Source organism: Syngnathus acus, chromosome 4 (genome assembly GCF_901709675.1).
Source record: "Syngnathus acus chromosome 4, fSynAcu1.2, whole genome shotgun sequence".
Lineage (NCBI taxonomy): Eukaryota > Metazoa > Chordata > Actinopteri > Syngnathiformes > Syngnathidae > Syngnathus > Syngnathus acus.
In genome coordinates this window covers 12,305,009-12,329,638 of record NC_051090.1, presented here as the reverse complement: position 1 = coordinate 12,329,638, position 24,630 = coordinate 12,305,009, and the positions used below count along the sequence as shown (strand labels likewise).

At 48.8% G+C, this 24,630-nt stretch overlaps 2 protein-coding genes across 3 annotated transcripts; both read left to right on the top strand.

Moving 5' to 3' along the window:
• Positions 1–2,360: 2,360 nt before the first annotated feature.
• s1pr1 (sphingosine-1-phosphate receptor 1) lies at positions 2,361–4,409 on the top strand. The gene has a single exon (XM_037249508.1). It carries the CDS (start codon positions 2,907–2,909, stop codon positions 3,927–3,929), a length of 1,023 nt encoding a protein of 340 aa, XP_037105403.1. The 5' UTR covers positions 2,361–2,906; the 3' UTR covers positions 3,930–4,409.
• A 323-nt stretch (positions 4,410–4,732) lies between these two features.
• zbtb37 (zinc finger and BTB domain containing 37) lies at positions 4,733–9,388 on the top strand. Of its 2 annotated transcripts, none has more exons than XM_037249446.1 (4): positions 4,733–5,155; positions 5,609–6,455; positions 6,532–6,966; positions 7,086–7,225. In XM_037249446.1, the coding sequence occupies exons 2-3, from the start codon at positions 5,668–5,670 to the stop codon at positions 6,938–6,940; spliced, it is 1,197 nt and encodes a 398-aa protein (XP_037105341.1). In that variant the 5' UTR covers positions 4,733–5,155; positions 5,609–5,667; the 3' UTR covers positions 6,941–6,966; positions 7,086–7,225. The 2 variants fall into 2 exon arrangements, with proteins under 2 accessions (XP_037105341.1, XP_037105340.1); XM_037249445.1 differs by having other exon boundaries at positions 4,734–5,155; positions 6,532–6,625; positions 7,086–9,388.
• Positions 9,389–24,630: the final 15,242 nt, after the last annotated feature.

Genomic DNA, 24,630 nt, shown 5'->3' with positions numbered 1-24,630 from the left:
TCCCTGCGTACCAGACCAGAAAGGATAGCTGGGTGGCGGCGCTTCGTAGGGCGGAACATGGCCGCAACAGCTCCAAGGTTTGGAAGCCAACTATCCATTCTTACATCTGCTCAGATCACTTTGTGGGAAGTACGTAATTTTGTTATATTGACGTCAACATTCATCTGTGAGGTATACTGGATGTAGTGCTATAAGGTACACATCCACCATCAGAGGACGCTGGCATGAGTGCCTCTCATAACATTTTAAATGTACTCTTTATTTATTTTAATATATGTGATGTTTGTATTTTACCCTGTGGGCCAAGAGCCTGTAATAAAGTTTATTATTATTGCTCGGATATTCCCTTTTTCTTGCTGCTACTCGGCCATAACCTAAGAAATGCATAATTACACAGCTTCATTACAGTATGTTTGTCCAATTGCTAGTTTCTAATAATTAAATTGTTCACATATCTACAATTATAATATATTATTATTATATTATGTACTGCCATGGCTGGCATCTTCTCAGTTTTGCTCCACTGGCTGTGACTCAACGGAATGGACATAACCAGCTGTCAGGTCGCGATATCGTTGCAAACTCATGTAGGCTCTGAGGTCTTCCTTGGTATATGGACTTGAACAATCTATCAAATAGTTGTAAATGTCTGGATATGTTACTGGCGCAAAAGTCGCCTTATCAGAGGACCAAACGCTTGCTGTCCCAGCTCCTGCTACGCTTGAGCTGGTGGCATTCTTACTTGGTTTCCACAGCGGATCAACACGAATGTTATATCTTTTCAACTTTTCAATGTATCTCTTGCGGCTTTCTTGGTCCAACTGGACGAAATTATCACTCACGACACCCACCCAGGCCGCGATCCTCACGAGTCTAGTGGCAGCGGACGAGGCTTTTTGCCACCCAAACAATAATGGCTGCCCCGATCTGTGACGTCAGTGCATATCCTCTATTTGTCATGCTCTTCCTCGCTTCCTCTGCTCTTTCCCCGTCTTACTTTCTCACACTCTCGGCCAGTTTCGGTCTCTTCGAAAGCTTCCAAAATGAAATAAGTCAAGCAAAACGAGCTGTTTCGCTTATTGCGGAAGGTGCCACTTGACAAAGACATCAGTTTGATGGAAGCGGAAGCGAGGTACCAACTTTTGGGGGCCAACCACTGGCTTTGTTGGCGCTGGGCCAGTTCTGTGTCACTTTCCTGCCAATGTTTGTCTCTTGGATTCTTTTTTGGGGGTTGGGCAGGTTTTGTATCACATGACCCGTGGCAGCCGAATCGTAAAATGTAACTTCTTCCCGACGCTGACCCAATCTTTGTTGCTTTGGTCTGCGTGTGCCGGTCGGGGAGCGCTGCCCACTTGAGTGATGGGGGTTGAGGGGAGGGCTGACATCCAGATGGGACAGAGAGCGAACCCGTCCTCCATTCCATCTTTGCGGCCCCACACAAAGCTGACAAAGGGGGTCCATTAAGGGGGCTCATCGAAGGACTGTGCATTTGAATGAGCATGCTTGAATGCTAAGAGGACCCTTTGGAGGCAGCCTTGGCTCCTCCCCCTCAGCTGCGCCGGACCAGACTGGATGTCCAACGTCGAGTGCGGCGGAACAAGACCAAAAATACTCAAGCTGCCAGCATGCAGCTACTCCTTGCGGCCTGGCTCAAATCAACCTTGCCATGTGACCTACCTGCTAGGTGGCCCTGCCCACAAGTGCGCTCAGCATGTCCCCTCATTGCTACATTGACAGCAATGCCATGGCAACCAACATGAATCACCACCCACACGCATTCGCTTACATGCGCACACACAAAGATTATCTCTGTTTTGGGGGGGGGGGGGGGGGGGGTTCGCAAAAGATCCCGAAACAGAACCTGAGCAACCCTGGACCACAACCAGGACTTGTGAGGTCCTAATTCCTGATGACCTAACTTGTGGTTTTCTGCTGTACTTCTCCATTGGTTACCATGGTGACACTCAGCTATGTGGCCTCAGCTTTTGTTGGCCACAAAGCCCCGAACACAAGGCAGCACCCCTACCGCCACCGTTTCTGCATGTTCACTCTGTCAGGAGCAAACTGAGCGTGCAGGTTCACTCACGTGTCCAAATGCCAGCCTCGCATACGCTCTGACTGTCGGGCGGCAACATTGGCAAAGTGACAGCCTGGAGTAAACTCCTTTTGGAGTTGTGCATAGCACACATGTCCTATAAAAGTATTCTCATCACATCTTGAGGCAATTGGTTTGCTATTCAGCATATTTTCATCAATCATACATGCCAAATACTGAATTGAGTCTTTAATTTCATGTTAATAGGCACCATCTGAAAAAGACAATGAAGATTGATGCAATTGAGGCCAAGCCCCCCGCCTCCTTCAGCGTGTGTGTGCGCGCGGCTGCTTCCTGGCACAAGCTCGCGCGCGCTTGCATGTGGAGCGGTGAGGCTGCTGCGCATTTTCTTTCCATGAGCGTCAAGCAAAAGGGAAAAAGAAGACTGCATCTTTTACGCACTTTGAAAGCTTGCTCGACGTGACGTCATTGCGCATCTTGCGCTAGTTTTTGCACCATACGTCAGTTTCAGTTTGGATGAAAAACAACAAGGCACGTCTCTTTCACCGGTCATCGCCTCAGTCTCCCTGCTAAAGGCTGACTGGTGGGAACTTTTTGCTTTTTTCGTGGGAACTTTTTGTCCACTCTCTTTTTGTCCACTCTCCTTTGGCTTTTTGACATCTCTTGATTCCCACTTGTCTTGACTTTGCTTGAAAGTGGATCACGACCGGTCAGATCCTGTTCGGCCCGGCGTCTTCTTGTTGTACCCCCCCAGCGATCAGGATGCGGCGGGACCCGGTCATGCCGCAGTGAAGGCGAGACGACGGCATCGCTTGGGAGCAGGTAGCGCGGAGGAGGGAAAAGGGGTGCCATGGCCGACCCCGTCCTATCTGGCCTGATCACCAGGCACTACAACTACACGGGCAAGCTCCGGCCGCGAGACGGTGCCTCGGGCCTGAAGGCCGACTCGGCGGTCTTTCTGGCGGTGTGCTGCCTGATTGTCCTGGAGAACCTACTGGTCCTGGCCACCATCTGGAGGACTAAGAAGTTCCACAAGCCCATGTTCTACTTCCTGGGCAACCTGGCGCTGTCGGACCTCCTGGCAGGCATGGTGTACGGCGCCAACATCCTGCTGTCGGGCGCCAACACCTACCGGCTGACGCCCACCCAGTGGTTCCTGCGCGAGGGCTCCGTGTTTGTGGCGCTGGCGGCGTCCGTCTTCAGCTTGCTGGCCATCGCCGTGGAGCGCCACCTCACCATGGTGAAAATGAAAGTTCACGGCGGGGGTGGGCGCGCCAGCCGTGTCTTCCCGCTCATCAGCGCCGTGTGGATGGTGGCGGGCGTGCTGGGCAGCCTGCCCCTGATGGGCTGGAACTGCATCGGGCGGCTGGAGTGCTGCTCCACCGTGCTGCCGCTCTATCACAAGACCTACATCCTCTTCTGCACCAGTGTCTTCAGCGTCATCCTGATGGCCATTGTGGCGCTATACGCCCGCATCTACGCCCTGGTGCGCAGGCGCCACAGCCGCCGGCTGGCCTCACGCTCCATGGCGCTGCTGCGGACGGTGGTGGTGGTGCTGAGCTGCTTCATCGCCTGCTGGGCACCACTCTTTGTGCTGCTGCTGCTGGATGCTGCTTGCCGCGTGCACGGCTGCGCCGTCCTCTACCAGGCCGAGTGGTTCCTGGCCCTGGCCGTCCTCAACTCGGCCACCAACCCGCTCATCTACACGCTGACCAGCAACGAGATGCGCCGCGCCTTTCTGCAGACGCTGCTGTGCGGATCAGCCCGCCTGCACGCTGCTGCCGAGTTCGGCCTCAGCCGCTCGGAGAACTCCCCGCGCCCTGACGGCGAGGAGGTGCCACCGCCGATCCAGCCCACCCTGTCCTCCAGCTGAAAGGTCGGGGTACGTTGGGGGAAGGCTGCCTTGGCCCAAGCTTGGCCGCCCTTGGCCTCCGCGTCCGGTCCCAACCTGCCGGCACCTGGACCCGGTCTGACCTCTTTTCCGCCTCCCTGAGCAATTTGACCTCTGCCTTCCCTCCGACCACATGGGAGTTTGTCCCGTTAGTCCGCAGAACCACTTTTCGCCTTTAGATAAGTCACTCCAACACTTTGAGAATGTTTTTCAACTTTGTGAGCCATTCGTCATCTTGCACACCTTTTGGCACATCTTGTTACGCAACTCATTTTGTCAATGTGGTTTTCTCAGTGTCTTGAAGCGTTTGACGCTTCGCTTGAAGTCACTCAACTTTTCCAAGTCCTTATATTATGTAATTGGAGCGTTCCAATGGTAACCTGCTGTCATCTCCGGGGACGTGTTGACTGATCGTCTCCGTAATCTCATTAGCACTTAATAAAAAACTCAAATAGAAAACTACTTTGTCAAATTGTCTGACCTTCGTGGCTCCTCACACTGCAAAGATCCAGACCAGTGTTGGAAAAAACCTTGAGAGCAACCTCTGTTTCTCTCTGTCTATCTCTCTCTGTCTGTCTGTCTCACACGCGCGCGCGTCACGCACACGCATTTTTTAAAACATTTTAACGTATTTTGGACTAGTACTAGTCTACTCCACATTTCCAGGTCTTGTCTCGCGCGCAGGGGGAGTTCGCCAGTGCTCCAGATGCACGCCGGGTGTTGTAGTGCGCGAGGCGTCCGGAGGGCGGCCGCCTTCCGAGGCACGAACTTCATCTCCCAGCACGCGCCTTTTCTTCTCTTCTTCCTCCGTTCGGCGGTGCAGCGTCCGCTAGCAGGATGACGACCAGCCAGCCGCCTTGGCGGCCGGAGCATCTGAAGCGAGCGTGAACGCCGAACCCAAATGACAGCAGTGGATCGGAGGCCTTGAAGCCGACGCCAGCGTCTGTCTCGGGAGCACGAGGGGAATAGAACAGCAGAGCCGAACTGCGTTGGTCCACCCTGGTGATGCACGGTCCGTCCGCGGATTCACGTCGAGGTTCCGGCGAGCCCACCGACGGACGCTAGTATGTGTTAGCTGAGCGGAGGTTCTGATGGTTGTGGAACACCCGCTCACTGGATCTAACAGGGAGCCCTCCTGTGTGACGTCACGCAACAGCTGACCATCACCGTGGAGGGCGTGGGAGACTCCCCTCGGGAATCGCCACATCGTGAGTACTTGGCGCGCTTACCCTTCCTGCTGTTTTCTGGACTTGCAAAAGAAGTACGTCCGAACTTCGGACTCCGAACATATGATTCCTTTCACGTGTGCACGCGGAGCGTAGCCCTCCCTCCAACTTGATGGACATAACATTTTGACACGTTCCGACGTGATCCAGCTGCACTAGGTGGTCTTTTTGCACCTTGCGCTGACTGCATGTTAAGTAGCCAGGAGAAAAGCAAAAGCACGGAGGAGCGCCACAAGCGCCTTACTTGAATTCACCGGGCCAAAACGGATAGGCTATCCGCTCATTGTGCCAAGCATATTGCGTGTGGTTTGCGCGCTGTTGTCAAATGGAGAGAACAACAAAGTTGAGTGACGCACCCCCCAAATCGTAACTTTTTTTTGGTTGGGGGGGCTGACAAACAGGACTCATGTTGTCTACATGTCCTGTTGTTTGCAGAATTCCCGCAGGCGGTGGGGCCAGACGTAGGCCGGACCAAGGGCCGGGCAGGCGGCGCCATGGAGCGCTCGGCCAGCATTCAGCTGGACGTCCCGGACTTCAGCAATTCAGTGCTGTCCCACCTCAACCAACTACGGGTCCAAGGGCGGCTGTGCGACATTGTGGTCCATGTTCAGGGCCAGAGTTTCCGGGCCCACAAGGTGGTCCTGGCTGCCAGTTCGCCCTACTTCCGGGATCACATGTCCCTGAGCCAGATGAGCACCGTGTCGCTGACAGTGATCCGCAACGCATCTGTCTTCGAGCAGCTTCTGGGCTTTTGCTACACGGGACGCCTGCGCCTGCAGCTGTGTGACATCATCAGCTACCTGACGGCCGCCAGCTTCCTGCAGATGCAGGAAGTCATTGATCGCTGCACACACATCCTGGAGGGCATCCACCTTAAGATCAGCCCGGCTGATCCGGATCGCCTGCTGGCCGAGCGGGAGGTGTCAGCGCCGCTGGCTCGCAGCCTGGAGGCGCCCACCCGGGAAGAGGAGGCGCTGCAGAGCCCGTTGGCTCAGTGCAGCCCGTCGGCTCAGCGCAGCCCGTCGGCTCAGCGCAGCCCGTCGGCTCGACGCCGCGGACAAGCGCTGCTCCACGTTGACAGGGCCGGCCAGTGGTACGTGGAGACGGGTGGCGAGGCCGACGATGCCGCCGGCGGACTCTCCATCAAGACGGAGTGGACGGAGCGGCGGATCGGGGTGGGGCGCAGCCAGGACGGCTCAGGCCCAAATGACAAAGGGGGAGGTGCTGGTGCCGAGGCCTTGGGCGGGGCTCGGCCCTCCAGCAGCCTCTGTGACACCGACAGGTGAGTGACGCACACCTTGGCGATGGTCGCGGCGGCGCACGTTCGCCTGCATTGAGGCGCGCCTGTGTGTGTACAGTCCCTCAGGCAGCGTCCTCATCCCTGCTGAGCGTCAACGAGCCAAAAGCGAATCTCCGAGCAGAAGCCAAAACCCGCGACACGGCAACTCCCAGGTCACATTACGTCACACAACATTTTGGTACAGTTGCCACAAGGTGACATTATTTATCTTTTACACAAGGTCTTGGCCTGCCTTCAAGGGCAAGTCAAGTTTCCTAGACAGTAATCGGTTCTATGCGCCCGGCACAAGTCGAAACGTTGCCTTTTGGAGCTGCATCTCAGGAGGCGGCCATTACACCACTTGCTGTCGGCTGAAGATGGCATCAGTTACTGAGAGCAAACTGAGCCCCTGGGCACTCATTTGGCAAGATGGACACCCCCTGAGATGGACCAAAACAGGCGGATTTGGCACTTTCACGCAGTCGTAAGATTACGCAGGCATTCAGCTGAATTGGTGAGAAGTGAACCCAGAATATCCAGGTGTTGCTTCACTTGATTCGTACTGCCACTAAAAAAACGAAAACGTTTTTTTTGGAGAGGTTGTGACTGACGTCACGTTTGTCTGGGGGCTAGGGCGAAGAGGCGGCAGGGTCGTACGAGGATTACGCCAGGGACCCGGTGGGAGAGCGCTGGTTCCGCTACAACCCACGACTGACCTGCATCTACTGCTGCAAGTCGTTCAACCAGAAGGGAAGTCTGGACCGCCACATGCGTCTTCACATGGGCATCACGCCCTTCGTATGCCGCCTGTGTGGGAAGAAGTACACGCGCAAGGACCAGCTGGAGTACCACATCCGCAAACACACCGGCAACAAACCCTTCACATGCCGCCTGTGCACCAAGAGCTTCCCTTTCCAGGCCATCCTCAACCAGCACCTGCGCAAGAACCATCCGGGACACGACGCCCAGAGCGCCTCGCCAGAGACCACCACTGCCTCGCTCAGCACCAGGGGGGCCTCCCCAGGGCAGGAGGAACCCAAGGGAGGTGGCGTGGTGCCGCCCGCCGAGGGCCCCCACGGGTCCGTCTCCACCACGGGACCTGACTAACCACGGGGTTCCTTTTTGGCGGCGCCGGCAGCCATGCCAACCACGGGGCCTGACCGACGCAAAGCCCGACTGACGCCGCTCAAGAGGCGCCCCTGGGACACGTTGGCGGGTGGTGGCAGCTTTGGCGCCGGGCACGGAGGCACCGCTCATACGTCGCGGGTTGTCAAACTCCATTACGGGGCCGGACAGATGCAAACCTGAAGTCAGCCGACGCACGCAACGCGGCCCGCTCCGCCTGACGCCACGCAGCGTTCCCAATACCGCACTCACCTCAACGGCCATACCATCTCACTTCCTCCTCATGACCTCACAAATCACATCCTTGCCCCCCAACAATCTAGCGCAGTGGCGCCTGTTAGCTTTTGTGTTAGCACCGGCACTAATCGCAACCCACGCAACCTCCTTCAGGGCCGTCGTCGTTGAGTTCGGGTCTCAATGTGCCAAAGCTAAGTTCACCTCGGGTAAGCTGATATGCTGAGTTACCTCATCACCACCACCGGGGACGCACCGTGCTCATCTTCACACTGAGACTTATGTCCGAGTCCATTTCCAATAACTCAAGGACAAACTGCTGTCAAGTGTCTTGTTTTTTTGTGCTAATCCAAGCCAACTGCTCTGACAGCTGGTTAGCTAGTGAGTCACATGGAGTTGGCTTACAAGGTTTTTTTTAGCTGCCCGGGTGACGAAGCTTGTTTAATTTACTAGCCACGCCGCAGAAGCTAACGGCTCGTCAACGCCAATGCAGCCAGCGTATGAGGCTGACAAATGCACCTCCCTTTGTCATCCTGGCAACCAAAGCAAAGATGGCCACCGTGCAACTTCAGCACTTAAAAGACTTTTTATAGAAAAACATTCAAGCATTTTCAAAGATGAAGGCTGTTAACTTGTGACTGTAAAATTCATGAGGACTTGAAAGACAAACGAGAGCTGACACGACCAAGCTTTCTGTTGTGTATTTGGAAAGTGCGTGTTATTTTCATCAGATGCTTTTGTGAGAAGTGACCCCAAAAAGATTGCTACTTGCATGCTGAGGTCGCCGTTTTCACTCAGACCAATTTGAGAGTTTGTGAGAAGTTCGGCACTGCTAAAAGAAAACCAGCGTCGACGAGCATTGTTTTAGTTTTTTTGCTTGCCGAGCTGGTGACACCAAGAGCCAAAGCACAATCTAAGCAGCCAAGATTCAAAAAGCCGAACCTCAGCTCACTACCAACAGAGAAGACCACCACCGCTCCGCCCCTTACGCTGACGAGTATTGACGTTTGGGCTCCTCATTCTCCAAGAGACAAGCGAGCTGTCGAGCAAAGACACATACGGGACTGGATTTGCATACATAGCACAGCGCTAAAGTGGACCAACATCCCTAGTTCAAGACCACAACACCTCAACCTGTTTGGCCTAGCCACCTCCTCCTAACACATTACCTCAAAGGTCAAAGTTCCCGATCAGGTCTCTGCACGCACACCCGCTCAGTTTCGAGTCTTTTCCGGGTCTGGCCGTAGTTAGCCGTTTGCATGTCCTCCCCCCTATGACTCCACCTCCATCTTTTTTTCTTGTTTTGTTTTTTTCATTTTGATTGATTGACAACTCCACTAAGAATATTTCAACAAGCAGGAAGTAAAACGTTTGATGGAACGGACCCAGAGTCAAACTTCTTTCACGTGCAGCAAAAATAAATTTGACCGACAATGTCAGTGCAGACAGGTTTTTTTTTTGGGAGGCGGGTCCGTGGAAGGATTTGACCAAACACAAATTTTTTTTAGGTGTGCTTTATTCTCGAGTGAACATGAAAAATATACAGTGTTAACAAATTAAAAACATGTGTAAATTTGCTTTTAACTACTGAATGCTATGCTTGTGCTCAATGACAGCTATATTCTCATAAACAAAAATGGTCACAAAAAATTCACAGGGTTGCTCTCTTAGGAAACCAAAAAACAAATCAATCTTTTCTAAACCGTGATACTCTCTTTAACTGACCTGCATGAATAAGCAATTCAACACAATGCATGTGAGGGGCGGAGACGCTAATGAGTCCTTTTCCAGCGTGACGACTTGAGGCAGCATACGACTAAACAGTGCATTTAACTACATAGTCGGGAAAACAAACACATTTCTCTCTATCCACCGCTCCTGCGTTTTCTTGATCGTTCCGGATTCTCCCCCCCCAAAAAAATAAATAAAAAATTGTCCCCATTTTTGTACATGTTGTGCAAAATGTGTATTTCAGTTTAATTGTAGCGCGCCTACGTCCATAAACTTGTGCACAGCCGTACTGGCTCTAGAAAAATAATGTAGCATACTCATTTGGGGTGGTGGGGCGGCGGGCAGTGGCGGCTCATTCGGAACGGTGAAGTGGAAACGGAGTGTGTGGAGGATAAGACAGAACGGAAAGGATCCAGTGACTAAAAAGAGTGAAGTTTTATCATGAAAATGGGTGGAGAGACGAATGATGGGGTGGCTGCAGTAGGTGATGACAGGCCAGTAAGAAAAAATATAAACGCTCGACATGTTTTAAAACTGCTTAAAACAGGAGAAATACGCTATGTGGCTAAAACCATGCCCAGACGATCCATTTTATGCTAGCTGCTCCCTGTGCCCAGCTTAAATTCTTAAATATGAAGGTAAAAGTCTAACAAAACATCAAATCAAACCGAGCCAAGAGCAGCAAGCAGCAGAGGCACAGGCAAGCACAAGCAATCACCAAACAATCAGGTAAGCTGTTTGACATGACACTATATACATTTGGTTGTTCTTACAGAGTGAAAAATTACATAACTTGTTTTTATTCCACATAAGCAAACAGAACCTAATTATTTATTCCCCCTTATCTCCCCCAATACTGCTCCCATGTGTCCACAACAAAAAACGGTTGAAAATAAACCCAAAATAATAAAGGCTTGCTATTAAATTTAGCAATTAACCAAACAAATAAATAGTAAATGTCATTTTTACTATAGAACGATACAATTGCAGCATAAAAGGGTCATTTTTATCTTGGGTGCGATGTGCGAAGGACACCATTGCTTTGTTGGATTTGGTCCACAATTTAGGGAGCGCTATCTGCGCCTCACGGCAAAAGCCATTGCCAATCACCTGTTATCCAATTTACTCACTGCGTGCTCGTTTAATTTCTTCAGATTTAGGAAAATGCAAAGACACTGAAGCAGAAATTAGACTTACACAGGTTGGTTGAGTTCAATCATAATTCTTGTTAAGAAAGCTCTGTTTTCAGGAAAGTACAATACAGCGCTGGGCCCTTCAAGAGCAGAAAGTCTCCATTCAGAAAAGGCAACGTTCAAGGTTCTTTGGTGAGCTTATATTCAGTTGCCCAGGCCGGTGTGGGGCGAGTTTGATGGGTGATGAGTCGTTGGGGTGGGGCGAGTTCGCAGTAGAGTTTGATTCAATGGGAGTGGGTGCGGGTTATGGACGATTCGGTGTGTGTGTGTGGGGGCTGTTGTCTTCCATCCCGTCTTTCGGCCTTGGTGATCATCTTTGGCCGAGTCCTTGGCTGTCTCCTTCTGGCACCAGCTGGTTTTTATCTCCGAGTGACCTTCCTGTAAACATTCTCCTCCATCCTTGCACATATACTGTCGGACCTCATTCTTTCAATTTTGTCATTTTGTACGAATTTATGTGAGCTTTTGGCTGTCACATCATTAATCTATTACTGTTCCCTGACTATGCAAAGTTAGTTCTTTTGATACTCCATGTCTTTGCTCACATCATTATATTCTTAGTTTAATCATGCTTCCCACCATATCTTTTCTTTGTTAAGCAAAACATTTCCCTCTGTGCAGAGCGTTCAGTAGTAATCGAAAAGCTGGCGTCCCGCATTAGGCGACATATGACGTTTAGTCAAAACACAAGATATAATCAAGTACTGAACGGTCAAGACGACTCTGGCCGTGTCCATGATTTAGAGAACAAACATCAGGCATGCATTACACAGTTCTTAAGGGTCATTAAGCTATTTAAGCAACATATCAAAAGACATTTATTTTGCAGTGCACAGAAATACATATTGAATCGTGAAGTTGTAGCAACCTCTGTTATTATCTTATATCAAAGAATGTCTAGTTATGTCTGCTTTATTGGTTGACTCCATGAATATACTTGTCTGCTTATATACTTTATCCAAAGAGATGTGAGCGTATCTGTTATTGTGGCTAGGCGGGTTTTGTGTCTTTTGACCCTATTCCTTCAGCTTACAAACAAAAAGGTCGATTCGGTGATCAAAATTTTCAGAATTTTGTCAGACACAGGTGGCAACCCTATTTCTATCATATCAAGTTCAAACGGGCCGCAGCGATCAAACCGCCCTAACAAATAATGTCACCGTGGTGTACTCGCATCTTATGTTTCAGATGTATATGATTTCCAGAAGGCAGCACACTGGTTAGCACAGCCGCCTCACAGGGTGCGGGTTCAATTCCACCTCTGCCCCTCCCTGTGTGGAGTTTGCAGGTTCTCCCCGTGCCCGCGTGGGTTTTCTCACTTCGGTTGCCTCCCACATCCCAAAAAACATGCTTGGTAGGCTGATTGAGCACTCTAAATTGCCCGAGGTGTGAGTGCGAGTGCGAGTGTGGATGGTTGTACGTCTCTGTGTGCCCTGCGATTTGCTGGCAACCGGTTCAGGGTGTCCCCCGCCTACTGTCCGATGACTGCTGGGATAGGCTCCAGCACGGCTGTGACCCCCGTGGGGACAAGCGGTATAGAAAATGGATGGATGCTTTCCAGAGGAATGCGCTTAATGCTGATGCCTGTGTTTGTCATTTTTGAGATTCACCCCTAGATGGCGTATGTACGCTGTGTGTAGAAAGGACGACAAACTGTACCAAAAAGTGTACTGTGTGAAGTTCAGTAAAACGTGAATTATATGATGGATGTTCAGTTATTTCGGCCACGACAGCAACAGTCACCCAAATCATAAGTCCAACTACACAGTGACACGCGCACACGAACACACACGCGACAGGCGAGTGCACGTACCCCTACACCAGTGCTTCTCAAATAGTGGGGCGCCCCCCCCCGATACCAAGGGGGGCGCGTGTGACACCAGGGAACATGCTTTTCTTTTGGCTGTACTAGATTAAAGGATAATTAGACATCCACTGCAGTTAGTGGGAGTGGCGGTATCACTGGAAGAGTATTCGCTCTATAGCAGGGGTCTCAAACTCCAGTCCTCGGGGGCCGCATTCCTACATGTTTTCCAAGTTTCCCTCGTTAAACACACCTGATTCCATTATCAGGCTCCTGCAGAACGTGAGGATGAACTGATCATTTGAATCAGGTGTGTTTAACGAGGGAAACTTAGAAAACATGTAGGAATGCGGCCCCCGAGGACTGGAGTTTGAGACCCCTGCTCTATAGTGTAGAGCGCACGGAACATACGCACACACAGCACTGAGCAGGCAATAAAAAGTGCAGTGGGACACCGTGGAAAAATATTGAACAGGGTTGAAAAGAACGGCGGAGAGAGACAGAGACAAGAGAATTGAGAGTTACACGAAAGCTAAGACAAGGAAATATGACGAAGCGTACGTAGCGCTCGGCTTCCGTGTGACTACGATGGGAGACGAGGAAAGACCCGTGTGTTTACTGTGCCATACAATGTTGGCAGCGGACAGTATGAAGCAAAATAAATTAAGGCGGCACTTAAAGTCATTGCACCCCAATCACGCTGATAAGATGCTTGAGGTTTTTCAGCGAAAACGGGCTGAATATTGCCAACAATCATCCCACTTTGTGAATGCTACTTCAGTCAATCAGCAAGCACTGTATGCATCATATAAAGCAGCGTACCAAATTGCTCAGTGCAACAAAAAAAAACACACACCATTGCAGAAGAGCTGATACTACCTGCAGCCGTGGATATGGTCTCCGTCATGTTGCCTCATTTTGATTAAAAAAACTGCACAAATTGTTTTATTATTTTTTTGCTTTGTAGGTTAAAATGTTTTATGTATTGTGCTCCTGAGTTAATGTTGCTGATTACTTTGAATTCAATATTATTTGTTGCTGTTATTTAATTTAAGATTATGTATGTTTATTATTTTATTGCATTTTTTTCAGCATAAAATGGCAGTTGGTCAAGAATGTTTGTAGTTTGAATAATTATAATTTTTTTTTAATTTCAGGCAAAGTGATGCACTTTGAATCTGTTCTGTTACATTTTTTACTGTTATGTATTTATTTTTTGTTTTCTTTAATCTTAATAACATGGGGGGGTGCGAAATGTTTTCTTCTCCCTAGGGGGGGGCATCACAGAAAATAATTGAGAAGCACTGCCCTAGACCATCAGTGATCCCCGCGCCGACGCCTCGTTTCCAAACTCCTTCACCTGCTTTTACGTCAGACACCTGCAGCGGCCCACTTGGAGTAACAACATGAGATGCAAAGATTTTCAACTGGTGCACTTTAATTCTTTCCTCTTTACGCCAACGTCATGGCACCGTGAAAACTACCCATTGAGCCATAGACGTCTATTAGACATATCGTCTATGTTAGATGTCTATTATAGGTTATATAGACGACAAATATAATATAGACCAGTGGTCCCCAACCTTTTTTGCGCCACGGACCGGTTACATGTCAGAAATATTTTCGCGGACCGGCATTTATATAAATAAATAATACATTTATATAAATAAATAAATAATACATTTATAATAAATATATAAATACGATGAAATAAAATGATACGACTGACATAAAAACAAGTACAAATGACAAAAATAAAACTCACCATTACGTTGAATTAGTGGGAGCACTGAGTTTGTTTCTCAGAAACGAGCCGGTCCCATCTAGACGTAATCAGAGACAATGACACCCGAAGTGATTAAGGTTTGTCTTTTATTGCAGGATGCTTGAAGCAGTTTTGAATGCTTCATTGCCTGGTTAGTTAGCCTGTCGCCACATATTAGCTTTGCGGGCTCGACTGGGGAAACATGTCACGTGACCGGGACGAGTGTCTTGACCTGAATTAATTGATCGTCGATAATTTTTTTTTTTTTTCTGTGCGGCTTGGCGGCCCGGTACCAAGTGACCCACGGACCGGTACCGGTCCGCGGCCCGGTGGTTGGGGACCACTGATATAGACGACGAAATGAAATCCATCAAATATTATCATATTTTGAAATATTAAACTCTAAACCAGCTGTAAGTTGTATAAATAATGTACAGAAGTTGTATTGCTTTGTTTTTAACAACCATTGATCCGTACGTGTGAAGTGTGGTTATTTCTATAGCCTGATATAGTTTATATAATATATACACTACCGTTCAAAAGTTTGGGGTCACAAAATTGTTTGGTTGACCCCAAACTTTTGAACTGTAGTGTAGATATTATAATAAAATATTATGAATTAAATATTATAAATTATATCTTATATTTGTATAAGATTATAAATAATCTATGAATAAAAGTATACATATATATTATAAGATTTTTTACACAGAAGATTATATATATAATCTATAAATAATTATCTAAATAAATATATACACTACCGTTCAAAAGTTTGGGGTCACCCAAACAATTTTGTGACCCCAAACTTTTGAACGGTAGTGTATATATAATAGTTAATAGTATATAATAGTTCATAGACCTAATATAGACGACAAAATTAAATCCATCAAACATGAAATAGTAAACCCTAAAGCAGCTATAGGTTGTATAATAAGGTACAGAAATTGTATTGCTTTGTTTTAAACAACCATTGATCCGTGTGAAGTGTGGTTATTTTTGTAACCAGATATAGACATCTATGATAGGTTATTCCATAGACCTAATATAGACGACAAAATCAAATCCATCAAATATGAAATATCAAACCAGCTGTAAGTTGTATAAATAATGTACAGAAGTTGTATTGCTTCGTTTTAAACAACCATTGATCCGTGTGAAGTGTGGTTATTTTTGTAACCTGATATAGACGTATATAATGGATTATTCCAGACCTAATATATCCATCCATCCATCTTCTTCCGCTTATCCGGGGTCGGGTCGCGGGGGCAGCAGCTTCAGGAGGGACTCCCAGACTTCCCTCTCCCCAGCCACTTCATCTAGCTCATCCCGGGGGATCCCAAGGCGTTCCCAGGCCAGCCGAGAGACATAGTCTCTCCAGCGCGTCCTGGGTCGTCCCCGGGGTCTCCTACCGGTGGGACATGCCCGGAACACCTCCCCAGGGAGGCGTCCAGGAGGCATCCTGATGAGATGCCCGAGCCACCTCATCTGGCTCCTCTCAACGTGGAGGAGTAGCGACTCTACTCCGAGTCTCTCCCGGATGACCGAACTCCTCACCCTATCTCTAAGGGAGAGCCCGGACATCCTGCGGAGAAAACTCATTTCGGCCGCTTGTATCCGGGATCTCGTTCTTTCGGTCACGACCCATAGCTCGTGACCATAGGTGAGGGTAGGAGCGTAAATCGACCGGTAAATTGAGAGCTTTGCCTTTTGGCTCAGCTCTCTCTTTACCACGACGGACCGGTACAGAGTCCGCATTACTGCCGACGCTGCACCGATCCGCCTGTCGATCTCGCGCTCCATCCTCCCCTCACTCGTGAACAAGACCCCAAGATACTTAAACTCCTCCACTTGGGGCAGGATCTCATCCCCGATCCGGAGAGGGCATTCCACCCTTTTCCGATCGAGGACCATGGACTCGGATTTGGAGGTGCTGACCCTCATCCCGACCGCTTCACACTCGGCTGCGAACCGCTCCAGTGAGAGCTGGAGATCACGGCCTGAAGAAGCCAACAGCACCACGTCGTCTGCAAAAAGCAGAGACGCGATGCTGAGGTCCCCAAACCGGACACCCTCAACGCCTCGGCTGCGCCTAGAAATTCTGTCCATAAAAATTATGAACAGAATCGGTGACAAAGGGCAGCCTTGGCGGAGTCCAACCCTCACTGGGAACGAATCCGACTTACTGCCGGAAATGCGGACCACACTCTGGCATCGGTGATACAGGGACCGAACCGCCCTTATCAGTTGGCTCGGTACCCCGTACTCCCGAAGCACCCCCCACAGAACCTCCCGAGGGACACGGTCGAACGCCTTCTCCAAGTCCACAAAACACATGTGGACTGGTTGGGCGAACTCCCATGCACCCTCGAGGATCCTGTTGAGGGTGAAGAGCTGGTCCACTGTTCCACGGCCAGGACGAAAGCCACACTGTTCCTCCTGAATCCGAGGTTCGACCTCCCGACGGACCCTCCTCTCCAGCACCCCTGAATAGACCTTACCAGGGAGGCTGAGGAGTGTAATTCCCCTGTAATTGGAACACACCCTCCGGTCCCCCTTCTTAAAGAGGGGAACCACCACCCCAGTCTGCCAATCCAGAGGCACTGTCCCCGATGTCCACGCGATGCTGTAGAGACGTGTCAGCCATGACAGCCCCACAACATCCAGAGCCCTTAAGAAATCCGGGCGGATCTCATCCACCCCCGGGGCCTTGCCACCGAGGAGTTTTTTAACTACCTCAGTGACTTCAACCCCAGAGATTGGAGAGTCCGCCTCAGAGTCCCCAGGCCCTGCTTCCACAATGGAAGGCGTGTCGGTGGAATTGAGGAGGTCTTCGAAGTATTCTCCCCACCGACACACGACGTCCCGAGTCGAGGTCAGCAGCACGCCATCTCCACTGTAAACAGTGTTGACGTTGCACTGCTTCCCCCTCCTGAGACGCCGGATGGTGGACCAGAATTTCCTCGAAGCCGTCCGGAAGTCATTCTCCATGGCCTCGCCGAACTCCTCCCACGCCCGGGTTTTTGCCTCAGCAACCGCCGAAGCCGCGTTCCGCTTGGCCATCCGGTACCTGTCAGCTGCCTCCGGAGTCCCGCAGGCCAAAACGGCCCGATAGGACTCCTTCTTCAGCTTGACGGCATCCCTTACCGCCGGTGTCCACCAGCGGGTTCGGGGATTGCCGCCACGACAGGCACCAATGACCTTACGGCCACAGCTCCGGTCGGCCGCCTCAACAATGGAGGCGCGGAACAAGGTCCACTCGGACTCAATGTCCCCCGCCTCCCCCGGGACGTGGGAAAAGCTCTGCCGGAGGTGGGAGTTGAAGCTCTTCCTGACAGGGGATTCCGCCAGACGTTCCCAGCAGACCCTCACAGAACGTTTGGGTCTGCCAGGTCGGACCGGCATCTTCCCCCACCATCGGAGCCAACCCACCACCAGGTGGTGATCAGTTGACAGCTCCGCCCCTCTCTTCGCCCGAGTGTCCAAAACATGCGGCCGCAAATCCGATGACACGACTACAAAGTCGATCATCGAACTGCGGCCTAGGGTGTCCTGGTGCCAAGTGCACACATGGACACCCTTATGTTTGAACATGGTGTTCATTATTGAAAATCCGTGTCGAGCACAGAAGTCCAACAATAGAACACCGCTCGGGTTCAGATCGGGGGGGGCCGTTCCTCCCAATCACGCCCTTCCAGGTCTCACTGTCATTGCCCACGTGAGCATTGAAGTCACCCAGTAGAACGACGGAGTCCCCAGAAGGAGCGCTCTCCAGCACTTCCTCCAGGGACTCCAAGAAGGGTGGGTACTCTGAGCTGCCGTTTGGTGCATAGACACAAACAACAGTCAGGACCCGTCCCCCCACCCGAAGGCGGAGGGAGGCTACCCTCTCGTTCACCGGGGTGAACCCCAATGTGCAGGCGCCCAGCCGGGGGGCAATAAGTATACCCACACCTGCCCGACGCCTCTCACCGTGGGCAACTCCAGAGTGGAAGAGAGTCCAGCCCCTCTCGAGAGGGCTTGTACCGGAACCCAAACTGTGCGTGGAGGCAAGTCCGACTATATCTAGTCGGAACTTTTCTGCCTCGCACACCAGCTCGGGCTCCTTTCCAGCCAGAGAGGTGACATTCCATGTCCCAAGAGCCAGCTTCTGCAGCCGGGGATCAGACCGCCAAGGTCCCTGCCTTTGGCCGCCGCCCAGCTTGCAATGCACCCGACCCCTTTGGCCCCTCCCACAGGTGGTGAGCCCATGGGAAGGGGGACCCACGTTTCCTTTTCGGGCTGAGCCCGGCCGGGCCCCATGGGCGAAGGCCCGGCCACCAGACGCTTGCCTTCGAGCCCCGCCTCCAGGCCTGGCTCCAGAGGGGGGCCCCGGTGACCCGAGTCCGGGCGAGGGAAAACGTGATCCATTCATTTTTATCATCATAAGGGGCTGATGAGCCGTGCTTTGTCTGGCCCCTCACCTAGGACCCGTTTGCCATGGGTGACCCTACCAGGGGCATGAAGCCCCAGACAACATGGCTCCTAGGATCATAGGGGCACGCAAACCCCTCCACCACGATAAGGTGACGACTCACGGAGGGGAGACCTAATATAGACAAAGAAAATTAAATCCGTCAAATATGAAATATTAAACCCTAAACCAGCTGTAAGTTGTAATGTACAGAAGTTGTATTGCTTTGTTTTAAACAACCATTGATCCCTGTGAGGTATGGTTATTTTTGTAAACAGATATAGACATCTATAAGAGGTTATTCCATAGACCTAATATCAACGACAAAATTAAATTAATCAAATATGAAATATCAAACCATCTGTAAGTTGTATAAATTATGTACAGAAGTTGTATTGCTTTGTTTTAAACAACCATTGATCCGTGTTAAGTGTTGTTATTTTTGTACTCAGATATAGATATCTATAATAGGTTATTCCATAGACCTAATACAGACGACAGAATTAAATCTATCAAATATGAAATATTAGACCCTAAACCAGCTGTAAGTTGTATAATCAATGTAGAAATTTTGTATTGCTTCGTTTTATATCGTAAATAAAGCGCATGGACGGAGATCAATTTGAGAGTAATAACAATTCGGTAACTTCCCACTAGGAGGCAGCAACGTGCATAAATTGTGTGCCACCGTAAAATAAAACAAAAAGAAGAAAAAGTAGAAGTCGTGTGAAGGGAAGTTTTCCTGCTTGTTTGTTGGAGTTAAAGTCGACGACTGCTGCTTCTTATAGACATAATCCCTCCTGAAAGACACTAAGGAAGGCTGTGTTGTTTTGTAGCAGTGAAGAGAGGTCACTCCGTAACGTTTAAACACTCAACTTTATTACAGCTTCTTAATCGCAACTCCGTAGTTGTACTCTCGCACTCAATTCTCGCTTCCTCGTTCGTACTCTCGTCACGTGACCCGCATAGCAATATGCCACATCTCCCTCAACAAGATATTTATATACAATATATATACACACACACACAGGACTGTCTCAGAAAATTAGAATATTATGATAAAGTTCTTTATTTTCTGAAATGCAATTAGAAAAACAAAATTGTCATACATTCTGGACTCATTGCAAATCAACTGAAATATTGCAAGCCTTTTATTATTTTAATATTGCTGATTATGGCTTACAGCTTAAGAAAATTCAAAAATCCTATCTCAAAATATTAGAATATTTCCTCAGATCAAGTAAAAAAAAAAAAAGATTTATAACAGCAGAACAAAATCAAACATTTGAAAATGTCCCTTAATGCACTCAGTACTTGGTTGGGAATCCTTTTGCACGGATTACTGCATCAATGCGGCGTGGCATGGAGGCAATCAGCCTGTGGCATTGCTGAGGTGTTATGGATGCCCAGGATGCTTCAATAGCGGCCTTTAGCTCATTTGCATTGTTGGGTCTGGTGTCTTTCAGCTTCTTCACAATACCCCACAAATTCTCTATGGGGTTCAGGTCAGGGGAATTCAAGATTCAAGAGTTTTTATTCGCCATGTTTGAGCGTGCCAAACAAGGAATTTGACTTCGGTAAATCACACCCTCTGTTCAACATTTAGGTGACTAACAACACAAATATTCTCAAACATCCCCTGATCTTAAACTCCCAAAAGGGCAAGGAAGAACTCAAAACTCCAGCTAGGGGAAATGAGAACCTTGAGAAGAGACCACAGATGGGAAGGTCCCTCTTCCAGGATGACCAGGCTGCAATGGATGCAGAGAGGACACATAGTACAAACAGTGTAGACAAATTCAAACAAGGTGTGGAGAGCAGGATGTTATTGCAGAGTAATGACTCTGAGACTCTAAGAGTGGTGTGAGTTCATCAGAGCAACAGCCTGGGGGAAAAAGCTGTCTCTGTGTCTGCTGGTTTTGGCGTACCGAGGGGAGTAGTTCAAACAGACTGCAACCTGGGTGAGAAGGGTCTGTAGAGATGTTACTTGCACGTTTCCTGGTCCTGGACAGGTACAAGTCTTGGATAGATGGGAGGTTGATTCCAATGATCTTTTCTGCAGTCCTGATTGTCTGTTGCAGTCTGTGCTTGTCTTGTTTGGAGGCCGATCCAAACCAGACAGTGATGGAGGTGCAGAGGACAGACTGGATGATGGCAGTGTAGAAGGTCTTCAGAAGCTGTCGCGGCAGGTTGAACTTCTTGAGCTGTCTCAGGAAGTACAGCCTCTGCTGGGCCTTCTTCCGGACAGAGTCTATGTGGCCGGTCCATTTCAGGTCCCAAGAGATTGTGGTTCCCAGGAACTTGAAGGTGTCTGTGGAGAGAATAGTATTACTGCGGATAGTGAGGGGTAAAAGTGGTGAAGGGACTCGCCTGAAATCCACTGTCATCTCCACGGTCTTGAGCGGGTTCAGCTCCAGGTGGTTTTGGCTGCAGCAGTGGACCAGTCGCTCCACCTCCTGTCTGTACGCAGTCTCATCACCATCCTGGATCAGTCCGATGAGAGTGGTGTCGTCTGCATACTTCAGGAGCTTCACAGGAGAGTCACCTGAGGAGAAATCATTGGTGTAGAGAGAGAAGAGCAGTGGGGAGAGGACGCACCCCTGAGGGGCTCCAGTATTGGTGGTCCGGGTGTCAGATGTGATGCCCCCCAGCCTCACACGCTGTCTCCTGTTGGTCAGGAAGCTGGTGATCCACTGACAGGTGGAAGCAGGCACCGCAAGCTGGATGAGCTTCTGTTGGAGGATGTCAGGAGCGATGGTGTTGGCAGGCCAATCGAGGACAGTAATGCCATGGTCAGTACACCATTTACTGGTGGTTTTGGCACTGTGGGCAGGTGCCAGATCATGCTGGAAAATGAAATCATCTCCATAGAGATTTTCAGCAGCCGGAAGCATGTAGTGCTCTAAAATCTCTTGGTACACAGCTGCATTTACTCTGGACTTGATGAAACACAGTGGACCAACACCATTAGCTGACATGGCACACTGGATTTCAAGCAACTTGGATTTTACTCCTCTCCAGTCTTTCTCAAGACTCTGGGGCCTTGACTTCCAAATGAAATACAAAACTTGCTTTCGTCTGAAAGACGACTTTGGACCACTCTGCAACAGTGCTTCTTTTCCATAGCCCAAGTCAGACGCTTCTTCCGTTGTCTTGAGTTCAGAAGTGGCTTGACCACTACGGCTATTGTAGCCCATTTCCCGGACACGTCTGTGAATAGTGGCTTTTGATACCTGGACTCCAGCTTCAGTCCACTGTCTTTGAAGCTCCCACAAATTCTGGAAGCGACTCTTCTTCACAATGCTGTTAAGGCTGCGGTCATCTCTCTTGGTTGTGCAGCGTTTCCTGCCACATTTGCCCCGTCCAACAGACTTTTTGTGGATGTGCTTTGAAACTGCACTCTGTGAACAGCTTGCTCTTTGAGAAATTTATTTTTGTGTCTTACCCTCCTGATGGAGGGTGTCAATGATGGTCCTCTGGACAGCAGTCAGATCAGCAGTCTTCCCCATACTTGTGATTTAGTTTACTGATCCAAGCTGAGTGTTTTTCAAGGCTCAGGAGTTAATTAGATGATTCAAGTGATTAGTTGAATACCCTACTAGCATACTTTTTCATGATATTCTAATATTTTGAGATAGGATATTTGAGTTTTCTTAAGTTGTATGCCGTAATCAGCAATATTAAAATAATAAAAGGCTTGCAATATTTCAGTTGATTTGTAATGAATCCAGAATGTATGACATTTTTGTTTTTTTAATTGCATTTCAGAAAATAAAGAACTTTATCACAATATTCAAATTTTCTGAGACAGTCCTGTATATATATGTACTATATAGGGACGTGCGGTCAGAGTAGGCATACACGCCAAAAGGTTACGAGATAATTCTGATTGCCGTTGTGTTACAAGTTATTTACAGTGTCAAGGAAAAGGAAAATAAACCTGCAAGTATATTTTTATTTGTACCATCAGCAAGAGAACTCTCCGCCTGCTTATTCACGTATTTTAAGTGCAAAGGCACACGTCCAAACAAACAGACATCATCCCCCCGGGAATGACTATACAGGGTTAGTCACTTCATATGTATGCTTAGCTACTGTCGAGCATATGCAAAAAGCGTATGTTGCAATTGCAATCTTCAATATCGAACTTGCATTTACGATATATCATTGCGTTGTCTTTCACACTCCGGAAACCGGGTCGGATGTCAAAGTGCAAAATAAAACCCAGGTTTACCCTGTACATTTTCATCATTTGGATAACAACTTGTAGAACAAGCAATTTTATTTCTACACAGTACTACCGTTTTTTTCCATGTATAATGCGCCCCCATGTATAATACGCACCCTAAAAATGGCATGTCAATGCTGGAAAAAAGCCTGTACCCATGTATACGTACCCAAATTTTGACTTTTTTTTTTTTTTTTTTTTTAAGTCCCAATGATCGTCACACACGCATCTGGGTGTGGTGAAATTTGTCCTCTGCATTTGACCCATCCCCGTGTGATTTTGATCCATCCCCTGGGGGAGAGGGGAGCAGTGAGCAGCAGCGGCGCCGCGCTCGGGAATCATTTGGTGATCTAACCCCCCAATTCCAACCCTTAATGCTGAGTGCCAAGCAGGGAGGCAATGGGTCCCATTTTTATAGTCTTTGGTATGGTCTTAACTAGGCTGGATGTATTTTTTTTGTTGGCGTTGATTTCTCCGACTGCCCATAAATGCACCACCGCGATCAGTTAGGTTAAAATGAAAAGAGAGGAAAGTGACGTGCGGACATGTGAAAAAGGCGGCTCTGTATGGGAGAGAAGTTGAAGAGGAATAAAAACACCCTTGGAAACCAAAACTTGCCCCTCGTCGTGACTCGGAGCCGCAACAAATGTTTCGGATTTGTGTAGGGTACATTGTGACAGCAAACGAGCAGGTGATCGAGCAAGCGTCTGATACGAGAGCATTGCGTTCGTATGGAGCGTGTTTGAAGTGAACAGCAGAGACGAAAGGAACAAGGCAAAGTGTTGTGAAATAAAATATTACCTGTAATACGTATTTTGTTATTTGCTGATTGTATGTATTAAACTATCACATTCATTGTCAGTCAAGAAGAGAAGAGGACTCATAGTGCGCATGCGCAGTGATACTGCCTCCGTATGACGTCCAGTCCGCGATGGAGATTAAAAAACAAACAATATTTGACAATAACACAGGTTTCTGTTCCTGTTTTTGGTAATGTCCCCCTGTCTTTTTGTTCCACGTCTTTGTCGGTCAGTCCTGTTGTTGGTTTTGTTAGACAGTTTTGTTAGTTTACCAAGTCTGTGTTTTGAGTTCCTCCAATGAACCCTGGTTCAAGCTGCACTTGGTCGCCCTCTTCCTTTCCACACTCCATCCGTGACAAGATTTTCTTCAAAAATTGTTGTACCATGATTTTCTTCAAAAAAAATAAAATAAAAAAATACTTTTTTTTTTTAAAAAAGTGTACCCATGTATAATGCGCACCCCGGATTTTAGGACAATAAATTAGTTAAATTTTGCGCATTATACATGGAAAAAAACGGTAAATAACACGGAAGTCATTCAAGTCATCGTGTCTCAAGTAAAGTCCCGAGTCTTTAACTTCCAAGTCGAGTCTCAAGTTTTTTTATTTTTGTCAAGTCAAGTCACAAGTCATCAAAACAGCGACTCGAGTCGACTCGAGTCCAAGTCACAGTGACTCGAATCCCCATCTCTGAAACATTCATACAACAATAATAATAATAATAATAATAATAATAAATCAAAAAAATTAAATGACAAATATAATTTGGCAGGCGGCTCGGTGGCGCACTGGGTAGCACGTCCGCCTCACAGTTAGGAGGGTGCGGGTTCGATTCCACCTCCGGCC